This window comes from Megalobrama amblycephala, linkage group LG12 (assembly GCF_018812025.1).
Source record: "Megalobrama amblycephala isolate DHTTF-2021 linkage group LG12, ASM1881202v1, whole genome shotgun sequence".
Classification (NCBI taxonomy): domain Eukaryota; kingdom Metazoa; phylum Chordata; class Actinopteri; order Cypriniformes; family Xenocyprididae; genus Megalobrama; species Megalobrama amblycephala.
Window position 1 is genome coordinate 23,412,449 of NC_063055.1, and position 23,283 is coordinate 23,435,731.

The window sequence follows — 23,283 nt, forward strand, 5'->3', positions numbered from 1 at the left end:
TTACTCATTTATTTTGCCCACTAGCGCTTTGTACATTCCCTGCATGGTTCTCCTTCATAAACAGATATAAACGAAGTGCATATGTTACGTTTTCATTGTAGAAGAATAAACCTGTCCTAACAGATCTTAGGTTTCGTTTCCTCCGTTCTGGGCACTTCCGTTAAAACAGTTGCGCTTTCATATAAGCCAGTGCAGATCATAACCCACCTTCTATCTGTAGGCTACTTCAGTAAAAAGCTCTCGGAACCAAAGTTAACAATCATGGCAAGGAGGAACAGAAATAGGAAGCAAATTTCTAGAGATGATGTGCGCGCAGTTGGATTTGACTTTATAGAGCTGCTGGAGGAAAACAACTGGAGAACCATAACTGAAAGAGACACTCTCAAAAAAATCTACAATGAAAAATTCCGAGACAGGTAATTATTTGATATGTTTTCCAAGCTTTATTTTAATTATTTTGTATTGCTTATATTAATTATTCAGCTTACGTAGACCTACTCTGAAATGATCGATTTTGCAATTCATTTAAATTGACATTTCTGGAGGAAGTGCATCAGTAGGCTACAGTGTAAACAAACATCGAAAACTTTTTTCTTTCATGTTTTTCTTTCTTCAGTAGTTCAGTTAAACTTTCAAATTCTTGATTTTTGTAAAATTAAAAGTTTTAACCTGTTCACTTTGAATTTAGGCTACTGATTACTGAAAATTGAGTCAAAACAATGAAAGAAAAAGAAAAAAACGACAGAAATTAGTGTGACAAATAAAATGAATGGACACAAAAATATTGTTATGAGGCAATTGTGAAAATATTTAGTCTTATTTAAAGGCCTATATATTTATGAATTTTTATCCACAGGGATGGAGTCAAAGACCCAAACTTCTCTACAGTCCTCTTTGTATTGAAAATCTGCAAAAAAGCCCGCGTCACCAGAACACATGCTTTCTTTAACGAGGATGTAAGATACCATCTTTTTATTTATTTACCACTGGCTGACAGTAGCCTATGTAATTCTTTTTAAAATTAATTGTTGATGCCCAGTTACTTTGATTTCTGTATTGTCAATGGCAGTATATGCTTAAAGTGTTTTTTGTGATACACACTCAGAAAGAGTCTGGAGTGATGTGTCGTGTTTTATAAAAGTTGATCTTCTCATAATTATAATACGGTTTATGTAAATGGTTTGTAATGCTAATGCTAAGATATTTGTTTTTGGAAAGCAAAACAAATATACTTGTGTCTTAATTTGAAGCCTGTGTTGTTTCATTTTCATCTAAATGAAACTTATGACCAGAGTTGATTGATTGAGTGTTATCTTGACCAGCTGATGTTGCAAAGTCCTTTCATCACACATACACACAACCCCTTTCACACATACAGTTTTTAAGAGATCATGTGTTTAGTATGTTTAAAAAAACAAAAAAAAACAAAAAACAGTAGTCTAAAATTAGGTCAGGCAATTTTCCGTATGAGAAATTGCACCATCACCCATATGATGCTATGTGTGAACAAAGAATGGGGTTACTGGTATGAGGACTCTCTATATGCAGCAGATGTCATGCAACTGAATGCAGTTTTCAGTTAGATTCTTGCATTGTCTGGTTGGTGTTTTTGTTCTTTTTATTTCTTGTTTTTGATGTCAGTTCTTATTTTTAAGCCTATATTTTTGCTATAATTGTTTCTGTATTGTTATCTGTCACTTATACTTTAGGTGCAATATTTATGTCCATTATTACACCATTGTATAAAATACATAAGCTTGAGCAGAGTTCTTGTGGAGAGAATAATTTATTGAAGGTATTAGCGTAGCACGGTTCTTCAGCAGTTAGCATGTTGGCCTTCAAAGAATCTTAACTCTTCTAAGAATCTTACATTTTCCCAAAGTTCCTTCTGTGGAACAGAACTTATACCTGAAGACATTGGAGATCCTGCAATCTACAGGAAGTTTCACACCTTTACAGACAGTTTCAGCTGATTGCTTCTGAGCCACAGAAGTTTCACAATGAAACTGTAACCGAAATACACGTAATATTTCACCATACTTTCATAAAACAACATAATTTCAGTATCTTGATATGTGTCAATTCAAGAAAACTGTCATATGCTAGGATGCACTAGCACTGCAACTTATCACTCAAGCTAATTCATTTTGAAAAAGACAGTGGTGCAGATGAAAAGACTAAATCAAGACACTCAAGACAGCACATCCTAAATCTGTGAAGTTTCCTGAGTCACCTTGTCTGTTGAATGTTAATAATAAAGTTAGAAAATCATATAAATCTCCATTCTGCCATTTCAGACGAGGTCAACGGTGCCTCGTGAGAAAACGAGCTATGCTAACTACACACACACACGCACTGAAAAGAAACTAGCATGAGTTATTGTTTTTAATAATACAAAATACAATATCTGCTATGTTAACTTGTTGGATCTCTATGTAGAATCATTATTCATGAAACTAACTGGTTATGACTAACATGAAACTATGATGCATGTTTGGGGAATTCAGTTTATAATCCTGCAATTAAAAAGGTCATATAGCTCTGTCATAAATGGGCTCAACTAAGGATATCCTGCTAATATGTGGCAAGTGTGAGACAGTTTTGAGTCAGCTGATGCCACAGTCATTTGCATTTTCAGGCCAGTGCCACTGACAATTTGTGATTTTTGGTGAAAGTTTGGTTTTCTGTTTTGTATTCTTGTTGTTGCAAATTCTAAAGATTTGTCACCAAGATAATATTATCTATAAAAGCATCTGATAAATTAATATATGTCAGTGTTATTTAGAAAATAACATAGATAAGGATTTGTCAGAATTGTAAAAATGACCTGTGATGGCCTTAAAAGCATCAGTAAGAATGTAATGAAAATTACAAAGCCATCAGTAATGTTTTGCACAACATGCCATCATCTTCCAGCAAAAGTTTATCAATTTATGCTGTTACATATAATTTCCTGTTTGTTGAATTTTGCTTTTTGGATTGAAAAATCTTTTTGTGAAGAAATTATATATATTTTCTTTTTGTAGAAAATGTAAAGAAAACAAAAATAGAAAGAAAAATTTCATGAAAATAAAAATAAATATTTCTAGCAAATAAAATACATTGCAGAATATATTTATAAAAGATTATATATATAATATAAATATATTTATATACTATCATAGTATTAATATTTTAAATTGGTTTTCACATTTCATTATTATTTTTTTGCATATTTCTATTTAACTTTAATTTAATTTGTTTTTATTTCTGTTTTAGTTTTAGTAATTTAAGTACTTTAGCTTCAACTTATTTATTTCAAATAGTTAGTAAAGCAACTTTTATAATGTCGTTTAAGATTAAGTGTACATATTTCATCTAATATTTCTATTTTATTTTATTTCTTAATTTCAAACTGAGCAAAAATCTGAAATACTGAAAAGAAAAGAAAAAACTATTACTGTTATATTATTACTGTTGAGCCCTGTTATAATGTAATGTGTTACAGAGAATGGCCAAAGACTGACATCCCTATTGTGCCATTTCTAGGTCCGAGTGAGGCCTCATGATCAATGGGATAGACCCCATCGCAGACAGCAAAACCAAGCTACTCCTCCTCTGAGTAATGGTAGGTTACCATCACCCTCTAGTGTGCAGGATCCTGACCCACTGTCAGATCCAGGGCCAGAGGGTGGAGTCAGAGCGAGGAGAAAACTGGCAAAAGACATCCTACGCCGACTGAACACTACAGACAGGTGAACTGGTCACTTTGCACAGTGCAGAAACCAACCTCTGAAAATACATCGGAATATCAAAACAGTGTTGCTGCTCTTTTCCTTCCCAGGTCTGTGTTTATAGCTGATAAGAATGGAGTGCGGGTGTCCTCACAGCGGCAAATAGAGGATGGCAAAATCCAGTTTTTTGTGGATCGGGGGGAACTTCATGAGCTGAAGCTGTTTGTGGAGAACACGGGTAAAGAGGCTATGTACTTCACATACTACAGTGCTCTTCACTGGCTGCAGTGTTTCACTCTGGAAGACAGCAGGAGAGTCACACGCAACAATCCACTACATCTGAAACCAGGTAAGTGCAACCAAACTGTACAGCAATATAAGAGAAACTGGTGATGGTGTTTTTTGGAGGCTACATTTGGTAGTTTGTGACTTTTCCTGCTTCTGAATATGCCTACTTCTATATTATATAGTAGGCAAAAAACAGTATGTGAGCTGAGTAGTATGTCTGAACTCATAGTATTCATAGAACAAAAAAAGTACCTTGATGACCTACTACTTCCAGTGAGATTCTGAAGTGCACATCCAATGGGCACTTTACTATCCCACGGGGCCACGGGAGATGATTTGTGAATGGCAGTGAAGCAACGCAACTGACGCCATAGGTCACAAGACAGTGACAACATGGCAGATGTAGTACCTCCAGATTAACATTAATACTACACAGTTTCTTACTATACACAATGTACTTTTTCAAACCAAATGTGACCCCCCTGGACTATAAAACCAATCATAAGGGTTAATTTTTAGAAATTGAGATCCATACATCATCTTATCCATACATCATCATCAAATTAGCTCTCTAGTGATGTATGGTTTGTTAGGATAGGACAACATTTGGCCGAGATACTATTTGAAAATCTGGAATCTGAGGGTCCAAAAAAATCAAAATATTGAGAAAACGGACTTTAAAATTGTCCAAATTAAGTCCTTAGCAATCCATATCCATTTACAAAAATATATTTTTTTATATATTTAAGGTAGGAAATTTACAAAATATCTTCATGGAACATGATCTTCACTTAGTATCCTAAAGATTTTTGGCACAAAAGAAAAATCGATAATTTTGACCCACACAATGTATTGTTAGCTATTGCTACAAATATACCATGCAACTTATGACTGGTTTTGTGGTCCAGGGTCACAAATGTAGAATCTATTATACAGTATGTGATTTCAGACACAGTTTATTTTGAATATTATAAATGAAAAATGTTTTAGAGCCATGGTGCAGTGGTTGCTACACGTGTCTATGATGGATTGAACTGTGGTGCTAAGGAGGTTTGAACAGGTTTGAACCCAAACTGTTGCTCTCTCTCTCTCTCTCTCTCTCTCTCATTTTTTTTTTAAAGGTGAAACGTATGAGGTGACCTTGAAATTTATATCAGATTATATTGGAGTTAATTTAGCCACTCTGGCGTTTGAGTTTAAGGAAGATACCCTGCCCACTACCCGTCCTTTCCACATTGTGCGCTTCATTGAGGCAGTGTACAGGTCTGAGCTTGCAGCTCAACTGGGTCCTACAGAACCATTCAGACGTCAAAGGCTTGAGACCAATGAGCCAATGAGGTGCAACATAGATGAGGGCATTCCACCTGAGAGGTGAGAGAAAAATCACTCTTTTTAGGAATTTTTTTTTTATATATATTTGTTTCTCCTTTTTTTCTATTTGTATAGAAATAATTCATTTGCATGTTTTTCTCTCATTTGCAGTTCTTCCCAAAACTTTTTGAAATTAGTGGTGCCACTGGACATGTACCATCTTCCTTCTTACATCTCTGACTTAGTCGAGGTCCTGAAAGTCAACCGAATACAGAGACTCCATGAACAAAAGTTAGTGGCCTTTTTCAGTTGATCTGAGACCCGTTACTAGTCTGCATGAGCATGTATAGTAAAAGCCATTATGACTGTTTTCTATGTACGTTTGGTGGTTTTTAGGTCATTACTTGAGAGTGATCTGGATTTTCTTAACTACAATAAGCGCTTTGATTTACTGTTGTACCTGGAGGAGGATCAAATGCGTCTGGACATCAAGAGATACAACAAAAAAGATGTATCCATGAAAAAGGACGACCAAGACAGACGATCTAAACTACTGGTCTTAGAGGTGAGTGAAAGCTTCTTTCTGTCTGTTAATAAAGCATGTGATTGTGTTAGATTAGTCTTGCGTAGCCAGACCTTCAGACTGATGGCAGAAGGACTCCAAAGCAGGTTTCATTGACCAAGGACCACCCAAGAGACCATCTGACTGACATGTAAAGCAACCAATCACAGTTCGTTTTGTTAAGCGTCATGTTTAAGGATATGAAAATGTTAAGTCAATGTCCTTACATAACAAACTGGCATGTCTTGGACGTCTTTTAAAAAGACTTAAAACTTCACATAGTTTTGAAAATCCAGGGTTTAGTTGATCCTGATAAGTGCTCAATGTCACAGTTGTAAACACAACAGCTTTCTGGTTGCTGGTTACTGGCAGGTTATTGACACTGGTACTGGCAGAGCAATATATATATATATATATATATATATATATATATATATATATATATATATATATATACAGTACAGTCCAAAAGTTTGGAACCACTAAGATTTTTAATGTTTTTAAAAGAAGTTTCGTCTGCTCACCAAGGCTACATTTATTTAATTAAAAATACAGTAAAAACAGTAATATTGTGAAATATTATTACAATTTAACATAACTGTTTTCTATTTGAATATATTTCACAAAGTAATTTATTCCTGTGATGGCAAAGCTGAATTTTCCGCATCATTACTCCAGTCTTCAGTGTCACATGATCCTTCAGAAATCATTCTAATATGCTGATCTGCTGCTCAAGAAACATTTAATGTGTACAATTGTACAAAATATTTGTGTACAATATTTTTTTTCAGGATTATTTGATGAATAGAAAGTTCAAAAGAACAGTGTTTATCTGAAATCTAATCTTTTGTAACATTATAAATGTCTTTACTGCCACTTTTGATTGATTTAATGCATCCTTGCTGAATAAAAGTATTCATTTCTTTAATTTCTTTTCAAAAAAATAAAAATAAAAATTCTTACTGACCCCAAACTTTTGAACGGTAGTGTATAATGCTACAGAAGCTTTGTATTTCAGATAAATGCTGTTCTTTTGAACTTTCTATTCCTCAAGGAATCCTGGAAAAAAAAAGTACACAACTGTTTTCAACATTGAAAATAATCATAAATGTTTATTGAGCAGCAAATCAGCATATTAGAATGATTTCTGAAGGATCATGTGACACTGAAGACTGGAGTAACGATGCTGAAAATTCAGCTTTGCATCACAGGAATAAATTACTTTGTCAAATATATTTAAATAGTACACAGTTATTTTAAATTGTAATAATATTTCACAATATTACTGTTTTTTACTGTAATTTTAATTAAATAAATGTAGCCTTGGTGTTCAGACGAAACTTCTTTTAAAAACATTAAAAATCTTAGTGGTTCCAAACTTTTGGACTATACTGTGTATATATATATATATATATATATATATATATATATATATATATATATATATATATATATATATATATATATATATAAAACAGCACATAGTTTTGGAACATCGTGATTGTGATTTTTGGGTGTACTGTCTCTTTAAATAGTATGTACTTTTATATTTGTTTGAAAGTGATACCGTTTTAAGGTCTGTTTGTGTCTATTGATTTAAAGCTCCCTGGTGTATCAGAGAACAGGCCATCAGTCCTGAGGGGAGATCATCTGCTTCTCACCAAGAGTGAGGAGGTCAATTTCTCAACTGTGACCAAATACAAGGGCTACGTCCACAGAGTAGAACTGGATCAGGTCAAACTGGGCTTCTCCGGAAGGTATGAAGTATGTGGAGTTTAGGCTAAGCCTTTAAGCTAAAGAGCATTTTAAAGGGTCACACTTAAAAATGACAAGACACGATGCTTTGTTTTTCCCAAATTAACCTTAAAATGAGAAAAATATATCCTATTCTTATCATATTCATATATCATATACTGACCAACCTATATACATTAAGGGTAACAAACTGTTTTCAACATTGATAATAAGAAATGTTTATTGAGCAGCAAATCAGCATATTAGAATGAGTTTTGAAGGAAATCATTCTAATGCTTCAACCACACACACTGAAGGTTTACAAATATTATGCCATGTTCATTTGGTCTCATTTTGCATATTTGTTTATAGACCAGTTTATAACCATTGAAACTTTGTGTGTATGTGTTTTATGTGTAAAGGCTGCTTGACGGTTTCATAGATAATATGAAGTTCCATGTGGAGTTCACGGTGAATCGTCTCCCAATAAAACTGCAACACAGAGCTGTACACATGGCGGTCCAGCACAACCTCAGAGATGTTCTGTTCCCCGTAGGCTCAAGGACTGTTACCCCTGTGTCTCCATCTGCACTGAGGTCAGTAAAACCCGTCTGGTCTGAAAGTATGCTGCTAAATCATATTTTAGTGAAAGATTTTGAAGTATTTCAGCTGGATGTGTGTATGTGTCTATAGACTCTTTGATCAACAGCTTGAGAAGAACAATGAACAGAAAACTGCAGTATGTAACATCGTGGCCGGTACGTCCAAGCCGGCACCGTACTTGGTGTTTGGACCTCCCGGCACTGGTAAAACCGTCACGATAGTGGAGGCCATCAAACAGGTAAAACTAGTTATCATGTTCAACTAAACACACACTCAACAGACAAACCTAAATGCAAATCATCTCATCTCATTTTGTCTGTATGTACTATTTAATAAGCAGAATAGCTTTTATGATTGTTTCTTTCTCTTTCTTTGTCTTTCATCTCTCAGGTGGAGAAGAATATACCCAATGCCTATATCCTAGCTTGCGCTCCTTCTAACAGTGCAGCTGATCAACTGTGTGAAAAGTTGATCGCTAGTCGACATGTCGATGCACGTAAAATATACAGACTCTACGCTAGCTCACGCAATCCAAATGACATCCCTCAAGTCTTACAGGTTAGTGCTTGTGTGAGTTAATTTGTTAATTAAAGGTTTAATCAAATGAACACAATAAAAATAGGAAGTTATGGTGGAAAATATAGAATAACAATAGTAGATTTTTACTTTTCATTTTTTAAATAAAAACCTTAAGCAAAAAAGTTCCACATGGACTGAATATGAATATTTAAACTAAATTAATATTATTACTATATTATGAGTATTGTGATTGTATCACTCAGTTCTAGTTTAACTATAAAAACTGAAACTTATAAAAAATTAAAAACAAATGACATTGCAAATATGGCAATAGCAGCCTTAACTTAGAAATATCTTTGCATCACACCACATTATTCGCAATCATTTTTGTATTTTGGCTAAGAATTTTTTTTAATGTTGTTGTAAATGTTCAATTAGATTTTTCCCAAAGCTAATGTGGCTCAATGTGTAACATCTAATTATAAATGCATGCATAAAGCATTATTTCAAAAGCTACAGTGAATGCATATTTTAATTACAGCAAAATGTATGCAGAATTTGACATTGTTTTATTTTAACCCATTAAAATGTAATATAAGTAGTTTAGATATTCAACAAATGTAAATCTACCAAATAATGTGCGATATTTAATAATGATCATTTCAGTGTTAAGTCATGGCAACACATAGAGAGACATTCTGAGAATGAGTTGTATATAGTTTTTGTTGTCATTGATTGTGTTTTTGTGTGTTTAGGACAACAGTAATGTGGAAAGAGGAATGATTATTTTCCCATGTAAAGAGGATCTAATGTCCCGCAAGATTCTGGTCAGCACTCTTGTCACTGCAGGCAGGTGAAGGGTGTCATCTTATACAAACACAATATACTTGCTCTCTCTCACATACACATAGCAGCCAAAAGGTGAAGAGTGTTTATGTGTGTATGTGTGTTGGTAGGCTGGTCAGTGGGGGTTTTCCTGTGGATCATTTTTCTCACATCTTTGTGGATGAGGCAGGACATGCTGTGGAGCCAGAGACCATCATCAGTGTGGCAGGTGGAACAATTTTACAGAATAACATTGTGAAAACCGACAGATGTTTCATTAGAGATCAGTCTGTGGTAGCATTTCTATCATTGTGTGTGCGTGTGTTTAGGACTGCTGAATGCAGAGACTGGGCAGCTTGTTTTGGCTGGAGATCCCAAGCAGCTGGGACCAATCCTGAGATCTCCTTTTGCCATTAAATATGGACTGGGTGAGATACAGATGAATACACACACACACACATAAAGTATAGACTCTATTCTTATTGTAACTTGCATTATAAATGTGTTTGTAGGTCTTTCGTTGCTGGAGAGGCTGATGACACAGAATGAACTTTATCAGAAAGGTACTACAGGATACGACAACCGTTATGTCACCAAACTGCTGCGGAACTACAGGTAAAGTTTGAATAATCCAGAGACATCATTTACAAAACTACGAATTGACTAGTTGGTCTCAAGGAAGCCCTGAATAATTATGGTCCATCAGAGGAAACATGTTCACACAATGTGTTTTAGTGACATGTGACTTGTGAAGGCCAAGTATGGTAACCCATACTTTGTCCTCTGCATTTAACCCATCCAAGTTAGTGCACACACATTAGGAGTAGTGAGTAGTGAACACACACACTGCAAACCATGGAGACACAATCCCAGAGCAGTGGGCAGCCATTTTGCTGTGCTGCGTGGGGAGCGATTGGTGGGTTAGGTTCCTTGGTTAAGGGCACCTCTGTCATTTCCTGCCAGTATTGAGAATCGAACCCACAACTTTCAGGTTACCAGTCTGACTCGCTAACCATTAGGCCATGACTGCCCCATGACTGTTAAAACAACAACAAAAAGGTAACATTTGTGAACCTGAACCACAAAACCAGTCATAAGTCACACGGGTATATTTGTAGCAATAGCCAAGAATACATTGTATGGGTCAAAATGATCAATTTTTCTTTTATGCCAAAATCATTAGGATATTAAGTAAAGATCATGTTCCATGAAGATATTTTGTAAATATCCTACTGAAAACATATAAAAAAATTATTGCGTGGACTTCATTTGGATAACTTTAAAAGCGATTTTCTCAATATTTAGATTTTTTTGCACCCCCAGATTGTAGATTTTCAAAAAGATTTTCAGCTTTCTGATGTATAAATCTCAATTTCAAAAAAATTACCCTTATGACTGGTTTTGTGGTCCAGGGTCACCTTGGTTTTGTGGTCCAGGGTCATATTTTACTATAAGGTTAACATTAGCTAACTACATTTGTTTACATGAACTAACAGCGAAACTGACTTCTAAAGCGTTCGTTAATCTAAGTTAATGTTTAATTTCAACATTTACTAATACATTATTAAAATCAAAAGTTGTATCTGTTAATAGCATTTAATGGATCTGAGCTGCAGAACATCTAACAGTTACACTCGTAGCTCTCATGTTTATACTGTTTTTGATCAATGCCTTTATGTTTGCCTCTTATTTTCATCTTCAGACAGTCTGCCCAAAAACATACAGTTGGGTACTTTCCAACTCTTTTTAATTAGCTTTTTATCAAATCTTCTAGCTACTCCCTAATAGTGGCATGGTTTGTTTTGAAGGCCAAAGAAGAGATTACTATTATGCAGGTGCAAGTTCAGCTAAGGTGAGACCTACAGTGTCATTGTGCAGACTTTGTTACCCATGTCTTGAAAGCCAAAAGAAGAGCTTGCTATCATTATGCATGTGCAAGTTCATGGCAAGTTCAGCTAAAGGGAGATGGATATTGTAAATCACAGAGGCCGTTCAGATATTCTGCAAAGAGGGCTCGACATTAACACCCGCTAAATGCTGGTGGATTTCAGCAGTGGTGTGTAACACAGTCACTCCTACTAGCCACTTTGGAGGGTTGAATTGTATATATAACATATACATTTTTCAGTAGACTTTTAAAAAGGCATCTGAAATAATAAACTAAGTGCAATGTAGTGTTGTGAAAAAATTTTCAATGCATACCGATACTGAAATATCTGAAACGCTTCCATTACTCATTTTCTGCAGAACAGATAAAAGATACCACCTGCGCTTTCTCTCTCTTTCATCTCTCTGACAGCGAGTCGATACAAAAACCAGCCTCTCCTTACTCACTTGTTTCATTTTCTCCAGATGAATATTGTTTATGTGATACAGGGTTTGAATTTTGGCATTGAATTTTGTGTATTGCACATAATTTTACTCATTCCCGCAGATTTCGTGCTCACACACAAAGTGCACGCACATAAAGCCACCTCTCAGTACTAAATTGAGTTATTTTTCGCTGCTTATTGCGCTTAAACAGTTAAATACACACAAAATAATGTCAAAATGCCAGTCAAGTAAACAGTTGAAAAAGAAAACACATGTGTAACAGTATAATAGATCCGTGCGTCAGGTCTTAAAGTGACAGCAGCCCAATTATTCTGCTGCCAAATTATGAGATAATATTAAAAAATGGCAATTTTTCCCTATGGTATCAATGTCAAAATTGTGGCCAGTGAAAACCGCTAGCGACAGTGGCCCTTCTGCAAATATATCTGAAATGTCTAATAAAAAATATACTATAACAACCGAATGGAACATGCAAAAGGGCCTCAAGGCTGAACTAAATCTGAACTACTTTGAACTTGTCTGGGAAAAAAATCTGATATATGTAGTGAAAGTTTCCGAGATGTATAGAGCAGATCAAAAATTCCTAGACCTCTGTTGGGAGAGAGTACAGATGGTTATGAATGAGGCACACATACCAGCTAGAGCCATTTGTCTTTTTGATTTAGTTGCTTTGACTTGCAGCCAGTAATAATATAATACCTCATCTGCTTAGTAACAGAGAACTATGTTCAGCAAAGATAGGGGCACAACCCATTATAAAGAAGCAAACACAAATTTTCAAACATAAATATCACACCCGACCATGAATGAACATGGGGAAACAGAGGAAGCTGGTGTGTGTTTGGATTTTTGCTATGCAGAACAGAAAAAAGTACTAGAAACCTTTATTTAGTCACAAGTCTTCACAGGACAGGACACCATGTGAAAACTTTGGGAAAGGGCCAATCTGAGTATAATAGACTGGGATAGGCCCAATCCAAAATAAGTGTCCGGAACACCTGATTTTGGATCCCTAATCAGATGTAGTATTTTTTTTTTTTTTTTTTTTTTTTTTTTTTACCACAAACTGACACAGTATCTTAAAAACAGTTTTTTTTTTTTTTTTTTTTTTTTTGGATATTTTGTTTTAGGGCCACTGTAATAAGTCTTTTATTTTTTTTTTTATTCTCTATTTACCATTTTTCATTCTCTCTCTGTCTCTTCAGGTCTCATCCATCCATTCTGGAGGTTCCTAATGAGCTGTTCTATGATGGGGAGTTGCTGGCATGTGCAGATGAGATCAGCTCCAACCAGTACTGCAACTGGGAGCACCTGCCCAAAAGAGTGAGAAATCCTGAACACACAAGCCCGGTAAACTGCATTTCAACAACATCAAGATATTATATTTTAATTAGGTTATGATGCAGTGAGATCCAGTCTATGGAAGCCCGTTTCCGCCACAAAAAAAAAAAAAAAAAAAAAAACGGCCATTAAAAAAAAAAAAAAAAAAAAAAAAAAAAGCCACTAAAAAAAAAAAAAGATTAATTGCGACTTTTTATCTCAGAATTGCGAGTTATAAAGTCAGAATTCTGAGATATAAAGTCGCAATTGCGAGATAAAAAGTCAGAATTCTGAGATATAAAGTCGCAATTGCGAGTTATAAAGTCAGAATTCTGAGATATAAAGTCGCAATTGCGTGATAAAAAGTCAGAATTCTGACTTTATTTCTCGCAATTTCGACTTTATATCTCAGAATTCTGACTTTTTCTCACTAATGTGTGAAACGTTATTTCTCACAGTTCTTACTTTGCTTGCGTTTCCTTTCATTGCGACTGACCATCAGGATTACTGCTTTGTTATTATTATACATTAAATAGACCATCAGGAATGCTGCTTTGTTGTTATTATTATACATAAAATAAAGGACATCATAAATTATCAAAATTATCAAAAACATCAAAATTATTTTTAGCGCCGATTTACCAATAAAGAAATATTGATTTTACTGGAGGAGACACATAAAGATTAGTCTCCGGACATATGCATTATGCAGGAATATGCATATAGAATGTTTCCACGGTAACCTTGTACACAGCGTTTCAAGGAGAAAAAACAGCTTTTACTGCCATCTAGTGGCTTAATACTAAAACAACCAATACCTATCATGTTTCATTAACTTTGCAACTCAAGGGTAGAATCATGCAATTGTGCAAATTACAGTCAAGGTATTTGGGCAATAAAAGTTGTTTTTAACAGAATGGATACACTAATGAATTTTACACAATAATAACAATATAATAATAATCATAATAAGAAGAAGAATCAGCTGTGGCGGAGGCGCAATAAATCAGACAAAGCTGAAGTGGCACATTTTATACACCAACAGCTTCAGACTTCACGGCAGCACGGCTATCGCTGGATGCACTGTTACAGACAGAGATACTGACCATCAGTTAATTGCGAGAAAAAAAGTCAGAATTCTGACTTTTTATCACGCAATTGCGACTTTTTATCTCAGAATTCTGACTTTTTATCACGCAATTGCGACTTTATATCTCAGAATTCTGACTTTTTATCACGCAATTGCGACTTTATATCTCAGAATTCTGACTTTATATCACGCAATTGCGACTTTATATCTCGCAATTCTGACTTTATATCACGCAATTGCGACTTTATATCTCAGAATTCTGACTTTATAACTCGCAATTGCGACTTTATATCTCGCAATTCTGACTTTTATATCACGCAATTGCGACTTTATATCTCAGAATTCTGACTTTATAACTCGCAATTGCGACTTTATATCTCGCAATTCTGACTTTATATCACGCAATTGCGACTTTATATCTCAGAATTCTGACTTTATATCACGCAATTGCGACTTTATATCTCAGAATTCTGACTTTATAACTCGCAATTGCGACTTTATATCTCGCAATTCTGACTTTATATCACGCAATTGCGACTTTATATCTCAGAATTCTGACTTTATATCACGCAATTGCGACTTTATATCTCAGAATTCTGACTTTATATCACGCAATTGCGACTTTATATCTCAGAATTCTGACTTTATAACTCGCAATTGTGAGATATAAACTCGCAATTGCGAGTTAAAAAGTCAGAATTCTGAGATAAAAAGTCGCAATTCATCTTTTTTTTTTTTTTTAGTGGCTTTTTTTTTTTTTTTTTTTTTTTTTTAGTGGCGGAAACGGGCTTCCATACCAGTCAGACCAGGAAGTAAGATTTTTTTAAAAGAATAAAGTAATAACAAATGAAGAATAAATATTAGAGTAAATATTAGTCAGACGTTTAATAATTGAGTACAATATTGAAATGAAATAAATGAAAGAAATCTTAATTCAGAATAAATAAATTCAAAGTCTAATTTTGAGATCTAGGATCTGAGTATAATAATATTGCAAAGAGAGAGAGAGAGTAAATTGAAGCAGAGAGCAAGAAGTAATGAACAACAGAACAAGGCCAAGAGCATATATACAGGAAATGTTCCTATACCCGTGTTTAGATCAGATAAGAAAGGACAAGTGGACTGTCCATTATGTCATACATTGGTGTAACAGCTGAGTCGGTGTGACCTGGTCAACTGCTACTGCTGCAGAAATAGATAGACAAAAATAGATAGACGTGTAGTGATTTTACTTTCGCCCATACAAGGTCGCTAAGTAAAATAGGGATTGGTACTCACGTCACCGCTGACATTGTGATTTTTGGATAACACGTCACTTAAGGTGTGGTTATAAGTACATCAGAAGACCACTTCCCCCATCTCCTAGTTCAGGGCATCAGTCAAGGTCTTTTACCTTGGTAGTATGAGAACACTTCCAACAGGAAGCTGTTCAATCAATTAAAATTAAGGGATGTGGTCAGCTGATTTATCTGAAAGATTGGTGAGATTGCTAACTTGTAGAGCCTTTTTCTGTATTATCAGCACAAGGAAGACACAAGTGTAATAGAATACATTTTATTAACAAAAAGAATAACTAACACAACTACTAAATGAATACCATGAATGATAAAAGAATAAAGTGTGCAAGATGCATAAAATACAAGTGATTAAGTTGGGTGTGGCTATGGAAGAGTTATGTTAACTTATGTAAAGATAAAGTGTTGTTTCTCTGAAACTGATAAGGTGAAGAACTTTATTATACATAAAACAAATTTGTTATTGACTGACATCAGCTATATTACATATAACGTGAATTAGAAAATCGTATACTGATAATATACAACAATGCCAAGGTCTCTGGAAAGAGGTTCGGTTAAGTGATATTTAAGTTCCACGTGGTTGAGTGAGCAGTCTGATGACGGTGACGTCTTCCAGTGGTTGTGCTGGGTGACAATGCAGTGGGGAGAGGAGCCAGCATCTGTTTCAACAACTTTGAACACAAAGCTCTGTGGGATGCTGATCTCCTGGAGCACCAGAGGGTCTTAAAATGTAGAACACACAGATGAGGCCCTGACGTAGGTGCAGAAGGTCCTTAAAGGGATAGTTCACCCAAAAATGACTCAGAACGGTACGTATCTGTTAATGGCTCACTGGATGAACCGGAGACTCAGAACGGTCTTGTATCTGTTAGTGTCTCTGCCCTTACAGGACAGACTCAGAACGAGAATGTATCTGTTAGTGTCTTTATCCCTTTCTGATGAGAAGAAGATTGCAATTTGGCACTTCTCCATTCCAGTGCTGCGATTGGCTGCTGGCATCAGAGGGGACACACATATGGACACACACAGTGCACCTCTCTTTCCCCTATGGAACTCATTTGTATAAAGCACAGTTAAAAAACTTGAAAGTGTCTTTAAATTTTACCAATGCATTTCTCACTTTCCAAACCACCACCAGAATACCTTTGGCAATATTCTAAACAAATATAGACCAAACATGATGGAAAAAGAGTGAACTGCCATGCATTCATTCATTTGCACATTAACAGCTGAATTTGTGTAAAATGTTGCACTACAAATAGCTGTCACTGAGGATACTTATTTCTGTGAATATGTATGAAATGGATGTGTGTAGATTACATCAGTTTCAAGGTTTCCAAACATAGTTATGAATGGATTTGGATGGGTAATTGTGGTTTCTCTTTGTTTCACCAACTGCTGCTGAGGTCCTGAGGAATTTTTATGGCAGTCACAGTCCAACCTTAGGAACTAGTTTCTAGATGGGCGAAGGGCAGAAACTGCATGTGGGACCAATGAGAAGCCCTGTCCTTCCCAGGCTTGGTACCAGAGGTCTTCTTCTTGCCCTCTAAGAGGTGTCTGTCTGTTGTCCTAGCGTCTTTATCTGATGGTGTTGGACGGTTTGTTTATGTTAGTCCACCAAGATCCAATCAAAATGTAGCAAACCTTTGTCCACAGTTACGGACAGAGAAGGGCCCGGCCATAAACTGGGCCCTGGAATGTGCTGTTCCTTACAGACGCATTGTGGTTTTAACATCTTTGGAACAGACAGCAAAGAAAGCATTTATAAATACCATATTTAGCTTATTTTCAACTATTTTCAAAGGAAAGTAGATATAGCCTGCCCAAAAAGTTGCTAAATGTCGCTAGATTATGTCATAAAGTTAGCAACACTGACTACATTGGCAGCTACATTCTAAGAAAGCATTATAACAGTCACTCAAAATTGAGTGTAATGAAAGGCAGAAAACTTGGGGTTGTTTGCACTGGCAACATGCAAATGTCAAATTTCAGTCTTGAAATTTGTTTTGTCTACCAACTCGCGCTGTAAAGTTTTCCTTGACATCCCAATTTTACGGCATGTGAGTGGGGCGCAAAATTATGTTAGGGCATCCACCAATGAAGAAGCATACTAATTTTCAGCTTCAATGATCATATGGTTGCGGCGTCATTAAAGCTTTTCAGTTGTAGCACCCCCTATAGGTGCAATTTCAAACTTTTCAGTATTCAAGTATATTTATAGTAAACATATGGCTTGCTTTTGTCTTTTTGCTGTCTTTGCTTCATTATGAAACTCAGGGACACAAAACATGATTATTAATCTATGACACACAAACCTCTTCTCTGGGCATACAAGCTCCTGTCTGCTTAAATGAGGAAAGACTAGTCCCCAAATGAGTCGAGTTACTATTCTAAAGTAAACAAGCTATTAAAAATGTGTCATTTTGAGCATTTCCGTTTCTCCCATTCACTTTTTTTTACATGTAGTTCACATCATCCTCAGGTTATGCAGTCACGCATGCCTGCACACACAGCAGTCATTAGTGTAAGGAATGTAAGGGGCACAGACTGAGATAACGGTCTTCTTGAGCTTGGTTGCATGGCTACATTCGGCGCTTAAGGATGTTTTCCTCAGCCAGCCTCTACTTGTGTTTGTAATGCTGATGTTACTCTGTTAATGTCTAAAGTTTAAAACCAAGGTCCCTTTTTAATCATGTTCTTGGGTTTCGCTGATAATTTTAGTATGTTTTCACTTCTTTCTCAACTTTTTGTACCTTCTGGAATTGACACATTCTGCTTTGGTCTGTGCTACTTTTTTCAGGGATTTCCTGTGATTTTCCATGGAGTGATTGGAAAAGATGACAGAGAGTCAAACAGCCCCTCCTTTTTCAACACCTCTGAAATCGACATCATCGTGGACTACCTGAAGAAGTTGCTCCTGACACAGGCAAAGAAGGGCATTGCAAAAATCTCCCCCAAAGAGATTGGCATTATCGCCCCCTACAGGAAACAGGTGAAAATACATGTTTAACAGCTCGGCCTCAAAATGCAGTTAGCAGCAAGAAAACCCTCAAGAAATTTGAGGAATTGAGATACACTACCATTCAAGTTTGCATCAGTAACCTTTTTTTTTAATAATTTTGAAATTGATGCTATAGTAAAACCGGTAAGATTGTGAAATTTTATTACAGTACAATTTAAAAATAACAGTTTTCTACTTAATATAGTTTAAAAAATGTAATTTATTCCTGTGAGGGCAAAGCTGAATTTTCAGCATCATTATTCCAGTCTTCAGTGTCACATGATCCTTCGAAAAACATTCTAATATGCCGGTTTAGAGCTCAAGACACATTATTATCAATGTTGAAAACAGTTGTTCTGCTAAATATTTTTGTGGAAACCGTGATACATTTTTTCAGGATTTTTTGAAGAAAATAACAGCACTAGTTTGAACTAGAAATATTTTGTAATATTATGTCTTCACTGTCACTTTTGATCAATTTAATGCATCCTTGCTAAATAAAAGTATTAATTTTTCACACAAAAAAACTAACCCCAACTTTTGAGCATTAGTGAATCATTATTATCATTCTCTTATTTATTTTTAAATCATTGTATACCATTTTTCAACATCATTTTATTTTTACAGGTTGAGAAAATCAGACAAGCCCTCAGGATTACCAGGGAGCTTAAATCCTGCACAGGCATTGAAGAGTTGAAGGTCAGTGTGTGTGTCTGAGCACTCCTACACTCTGTTATTGGTTCTCATCCTTGTCTGGACACGTGAGTAAAAAATGACTGATGTACGTGTTGTGTAGGTTGGTTCCGTGGAGGAGTTTCAAGGCCAAGAGAGGAAAGTGATCATTGTGTCAACTGTTCGCAGCAGCAAGGAACTCTTCACTTTGGATGAAACATTCAATATTGGGTTTCTCAAGAATGAGAAGGTAGTATTTCACACACAGTAGATGATACAACTGTGAATCCTAGAAAACAAAGTTGGCCCACCTCTTTCATTCTCACCTCCAGAGATTCAATGTGGCGGTGACGAGAGCAAAAGCCCTGCTGATCATGGTGGGAAACCCCATCATTCTAAAAACAGACGCAACCTGGGACAGGTATATAAACTGCCAGCTAACATATGAATGAAATACATATCAAATATTCCTCATATGTATTCTGGACTAGCGAGTTCATTTTTTTTTTTTTGCTCATTTGTGTTTGTAGGTTTATTAATTACTGCATTGAGAATGAAGGGTATACTGGATATAATATTTCCAACTTGGAGGGAACAGAGGAGGTTGTTGAGCGTCTGATCGCTCTAAACATCCACAAGGAGATCACAGGTAAGAGATGGCCTTAATCAGTGGTGTAGTCTAGTTTTTTGAAGTGAGTATACTGTGATCTTTCCCTCCCAACCTCATACTCACCTGTCCCAGAGCGACACCCCATAAGCACCGCCACCACACTCACTAATGCATATAGTATGCATCTGATCTAGGCTACATGTAATTGAGAGCATTCTGAAAGACTTAAATCTGGGCAAAACAAGACTTTAACAGCCAATGGCTTAGAGCTGAAGAGACTGGATGATTTTCTACTATTTAGTGTCAATCACCATCTAACTCAGACAGTTAAGATAACCTTAGAAATTATATGAATATGGTCCCTGGATCATAAGTTTTATCAGCTTGCAAGTTTCAATGCACATTTAAGAGTGCAAGTTGCAACTATTATTATAAAATGCTGGGTTAAAAACAACCCAAGTTGGGTTGAAAATGGACAAACAGAGCAATTGGGTTGTTTTAACCCAACTATTGTGTAAAAATTGCTGTATTGCTTGCTTAAAATGAACCCCAAATAGGTTGGAAATGAACATTTATTAATATTAAATATAATAATTAAACAAAAAACATTTAAATTGTTTAGTAATAAATTATCACCTTTTGATTATTATTGTTGCCTCTAGTAATTATGTATCAGATTTTGGGTTATTTTTAAGCCAGCCATATTGTAATTTTTAAACAATAGTTGAGTTAAATAACTACCCAGCAGGTTGGGCAAACATTTAACCCAACTGCTGGGTTAAAACAACCCAATCCATTTTCAACCCAGCATTTTTAGGATGCTGCAATAATGGAACGATGAGGCTTATCAGTATGTCACTATTTCACCCTGTTTGGACTTTGTTTTCTGTTTTTCTGTATTTTTCCTGCCAATCTTTCATCATAGTTATGCATTTCAATTCACTAACTTCAAATTCGATTCAGTGTCAGTTATTTTGGATATATTGTATATCAGTACATGGCAAATTTTCTCAAGAAAAAAAAAGCTCAACTAATGCTTTATATAAATGGGAATCATTTGGTACAATGATAAAATGAACTGATTTGTATACAAATTTAAACTACACTTAAGGAATTTTTTGTAATAATAAAGTAGGCCTACTAACTTTAAAATTATCCAATTCGTTTTTTGAAATATAAATGGTGGCTGTCAACTTGATGGATTTATTCAAACATTCATTAGGCTATTGAAGAACATTAAAAATTATGATTAGGCTTAATATGTAAAGTGCATATATTTAGCTAAATGCTCCTCTCTAGAGTTCACTTTTCTAGCTGATTAATGAGTTTATGGTCACTGAATATGTTTGTTCTGAGGTAAATGTGATGTTACTTGACATTGTTTACAAGCTGTTATAACATCTTTCCGCGGTTAAAACACTGATTACGCGAATACACGAGACATGATATGGTTAGTTAAGTTGTACTGTATATTTTAACATACCTTTAGAAGTTCATTCATGTTTATTTCGCGCTGTAACTGGTATTAAAGCGGAGGATCAGTTCACGTGCGCTTCACGCTGCCGCTTCTCTTGAACTGATGAGGCGCTACAGCGGTCACGACACATTAAAGAGCGCCAAAACGGTATTTATTTATTTTTTTATTTCGTAGTAAAATGGCCAGAATTTGAAATATGAGACTACGTTTCATGTCAAAAGCAACAAACGACAAATCTTATTGTGATTTACTGGATGGTTACGTATCCTCGCGCTTTTTTAAGTGGGTAATACGGCGTATATACCTGCGTATCACGTAGACTACACCACTGGCCTTAATTAAAGTGCGGTCACACTAGACTTCGCCCTTCATTTGCTTCCATCAACGTAGTCTTTCACTCAGGTTCAAGTATAGTGAACTCTTATCAGTGAATTGGCATAAAGAGATACATTTATATTATATTTTGAATGTACTGTATTTATAATTGATTATTCATTTAAATGGCCCAGGAGTATGACATCACTTCCTGTTTCCAATGTTTATTCAGAAGTAATTTTGTGTACTTAAAGCCTAGTGTGTACCTAAAGCACATTCATAACTCGTCAAGTTTTGAGTCAGTATTACTTTTAAACAGTAGTGTATTTGAAGCTACACAACTGCTTTGTTTATAGTCTCTTTTTATGGACAATTTCTGTGCATGTTTGTTTGTTTGTTTGTTTGTTTTTTGTTGTTGTTGTTGGGATTGAATGTACAGTAAATTATGTAAACCAAGTGCTCACTATCATATTCTTTCTCCCCTAGTGGAAACGGAGGAGAGCGTGGTCCAGCAATATGAAAATCCTGCATGGAGACATGAACATTAAAATGAAGTGCCATTATTAAAGCCCCTCCCACTCAGGTTCTTATTAGCATAACCACACCCCTTTCTGAAGTTAAACTGGAAAAGTTTTAAACTTAGAAGCTTAATTTTAAAGCAAAAATGGAACTGTGATATATAAATATTGCACTAAATTTGTAATTAATTGTTGTCTATGAAATGGAAATGGAAGTGTCTAGTCAAAGTCTGTCTATGAAATGGAAACTAGAAAGACACTTTTTTAAATTTATACATTGTGACTATAAAGAACAGAGAAAAGGAGCTGTAGCGGTAGGCTTTTCCATAGAAAGATAAGGAAACTTCAACACCCATAGTGCACTTTAGTTTTAACAAAAGCCCTGGAGCTCTCAAATGTTTGCTGACAAATAAACGGGGAGATTTGGGTGCAGGTAACATTAAAAAAGTAAACATTATTCATTTACATAGACTACCGACATTGTAACAATACTTAATAATGTCCTTTAATCTCAGGGCTCTGTATGCAATGTTGTCTATACATGTAACACATGGTTGTTGAATCACTTATTACTGACAATGAAGTGCCTTATTTCATAAATCTTTCAAACAGCACACATCATTCCATTTAATAATGCTTAATAATTCATGGTGGTAATGGTTCTGATTGTGTTCCCATTGGTTTGGAAATTTGCAAATGAAGTTTACATCAGTGCATCGTCAATAACATCATTAAAAAAAATGTTTACTTAATTCCAGAGACTTCTGACTGAAGTAAATAAAATATTGTGTAATGGATGACCTCATGTTTAATTATACAGTAAATCAATGCACAGTCTGGAGACATGTTAATGTGCTTCTTCTATCAACCCTATCAACATACTCAGAACTAGGCATTACAGATACTTTACTGGATTAAATCATGGTCAGATCTTTTAAGGCAGACTCCAAAATGTACTGCATGCCATGACAGCTTGAAAATAATAATAAAAAAATATATGTATGAAAATGAAAATGTACTTTGTATTATGTCCTTTAGTCCCTTGAGTATTTAATATTGTCACTAAAAGCATTGTATACAGTCTCCTTGTCAT

General features: G+C 35.3%; 1 protein-coding gene across 2 annotated transcripts; it reads left to right on the forward strand.

The window, feature by feature from the left end:
- Positions 1–110: 110 nt before the first annotated feature.
- Positions 111–23,204, forward strand: mov10b.1 (Moloney leukemia virus 10b, tandem duplicate 1). Of its 2 annotated transcripts, none has more exons than XM_048209760.1 (22): positions 111–416; positions 857–956; positions 3,529–3,734; positions 3,824–4,062; positions 5,123–5,372; positions 5,484–5,603; positions 5,709–5,877; positions 7,477–7,631; positions 8,031–8,204; positions 8,302–8,449; positions 8,602–8,769; positions 9,486–9,583; positions 9,687–9,784; positions 9,885–9,983; positions 10,068–10,170; positions 13,095–13,212; positions 18,398–18,589; positions 19,226–19,297; positions 19,395–19,520; positions 19,603–19,691; positions 19,801–19,919; positions 22,159–23,204. In XM_048209760.1, exons 1-22 carry the CDS (start codon positions 262–264, stop codon positions 22,218–22,220), a joined length of 3,060 nt encoding a protein of 1,019 aa, XP_048065717.1. In that variant the 5' UTR covers positions 111–261; the 3' UTR covers positions 22,221–23,204. The 2 variants fall into 2 exon arrangements, with proteins under 2 accessions (XP_048065717.1, XP_048065716.1); XM_048209759.1 differs by having other exon boundaries at positions 121–416; positions 13,095–13,239.
- Positions 23,205–23,283: the final 79 nt, after the last annotated feature.

What these genes read in the sequence shown, in the direction of transcription:
- mov10b.1 (XM_048209759.1), top strand. Translation starts at nt 262, where the DNA reads ATGGCAAGGAGGAACAGAAATAGGAAGCAAATTTCTAGAGATGATGTG. An exon ending in CGACTGAACACTACAGACAG is followed by an intron (nt 3,735 to 3,823) that starts GTGAACTGGTCA and finishes TTTCCTTCCCAG; the next exon opens with GTCTGTGTTTATAGCTGATA. An exon ending in ACATCCCTCAAGTCTTACAG is followed by an intron (nt 8,770 to 9,485) that starts GTTAGTGCTTGT and finishes TTGTGTGTTTAG; the next exon opens with GACAACAGTAATGTGGAAAG.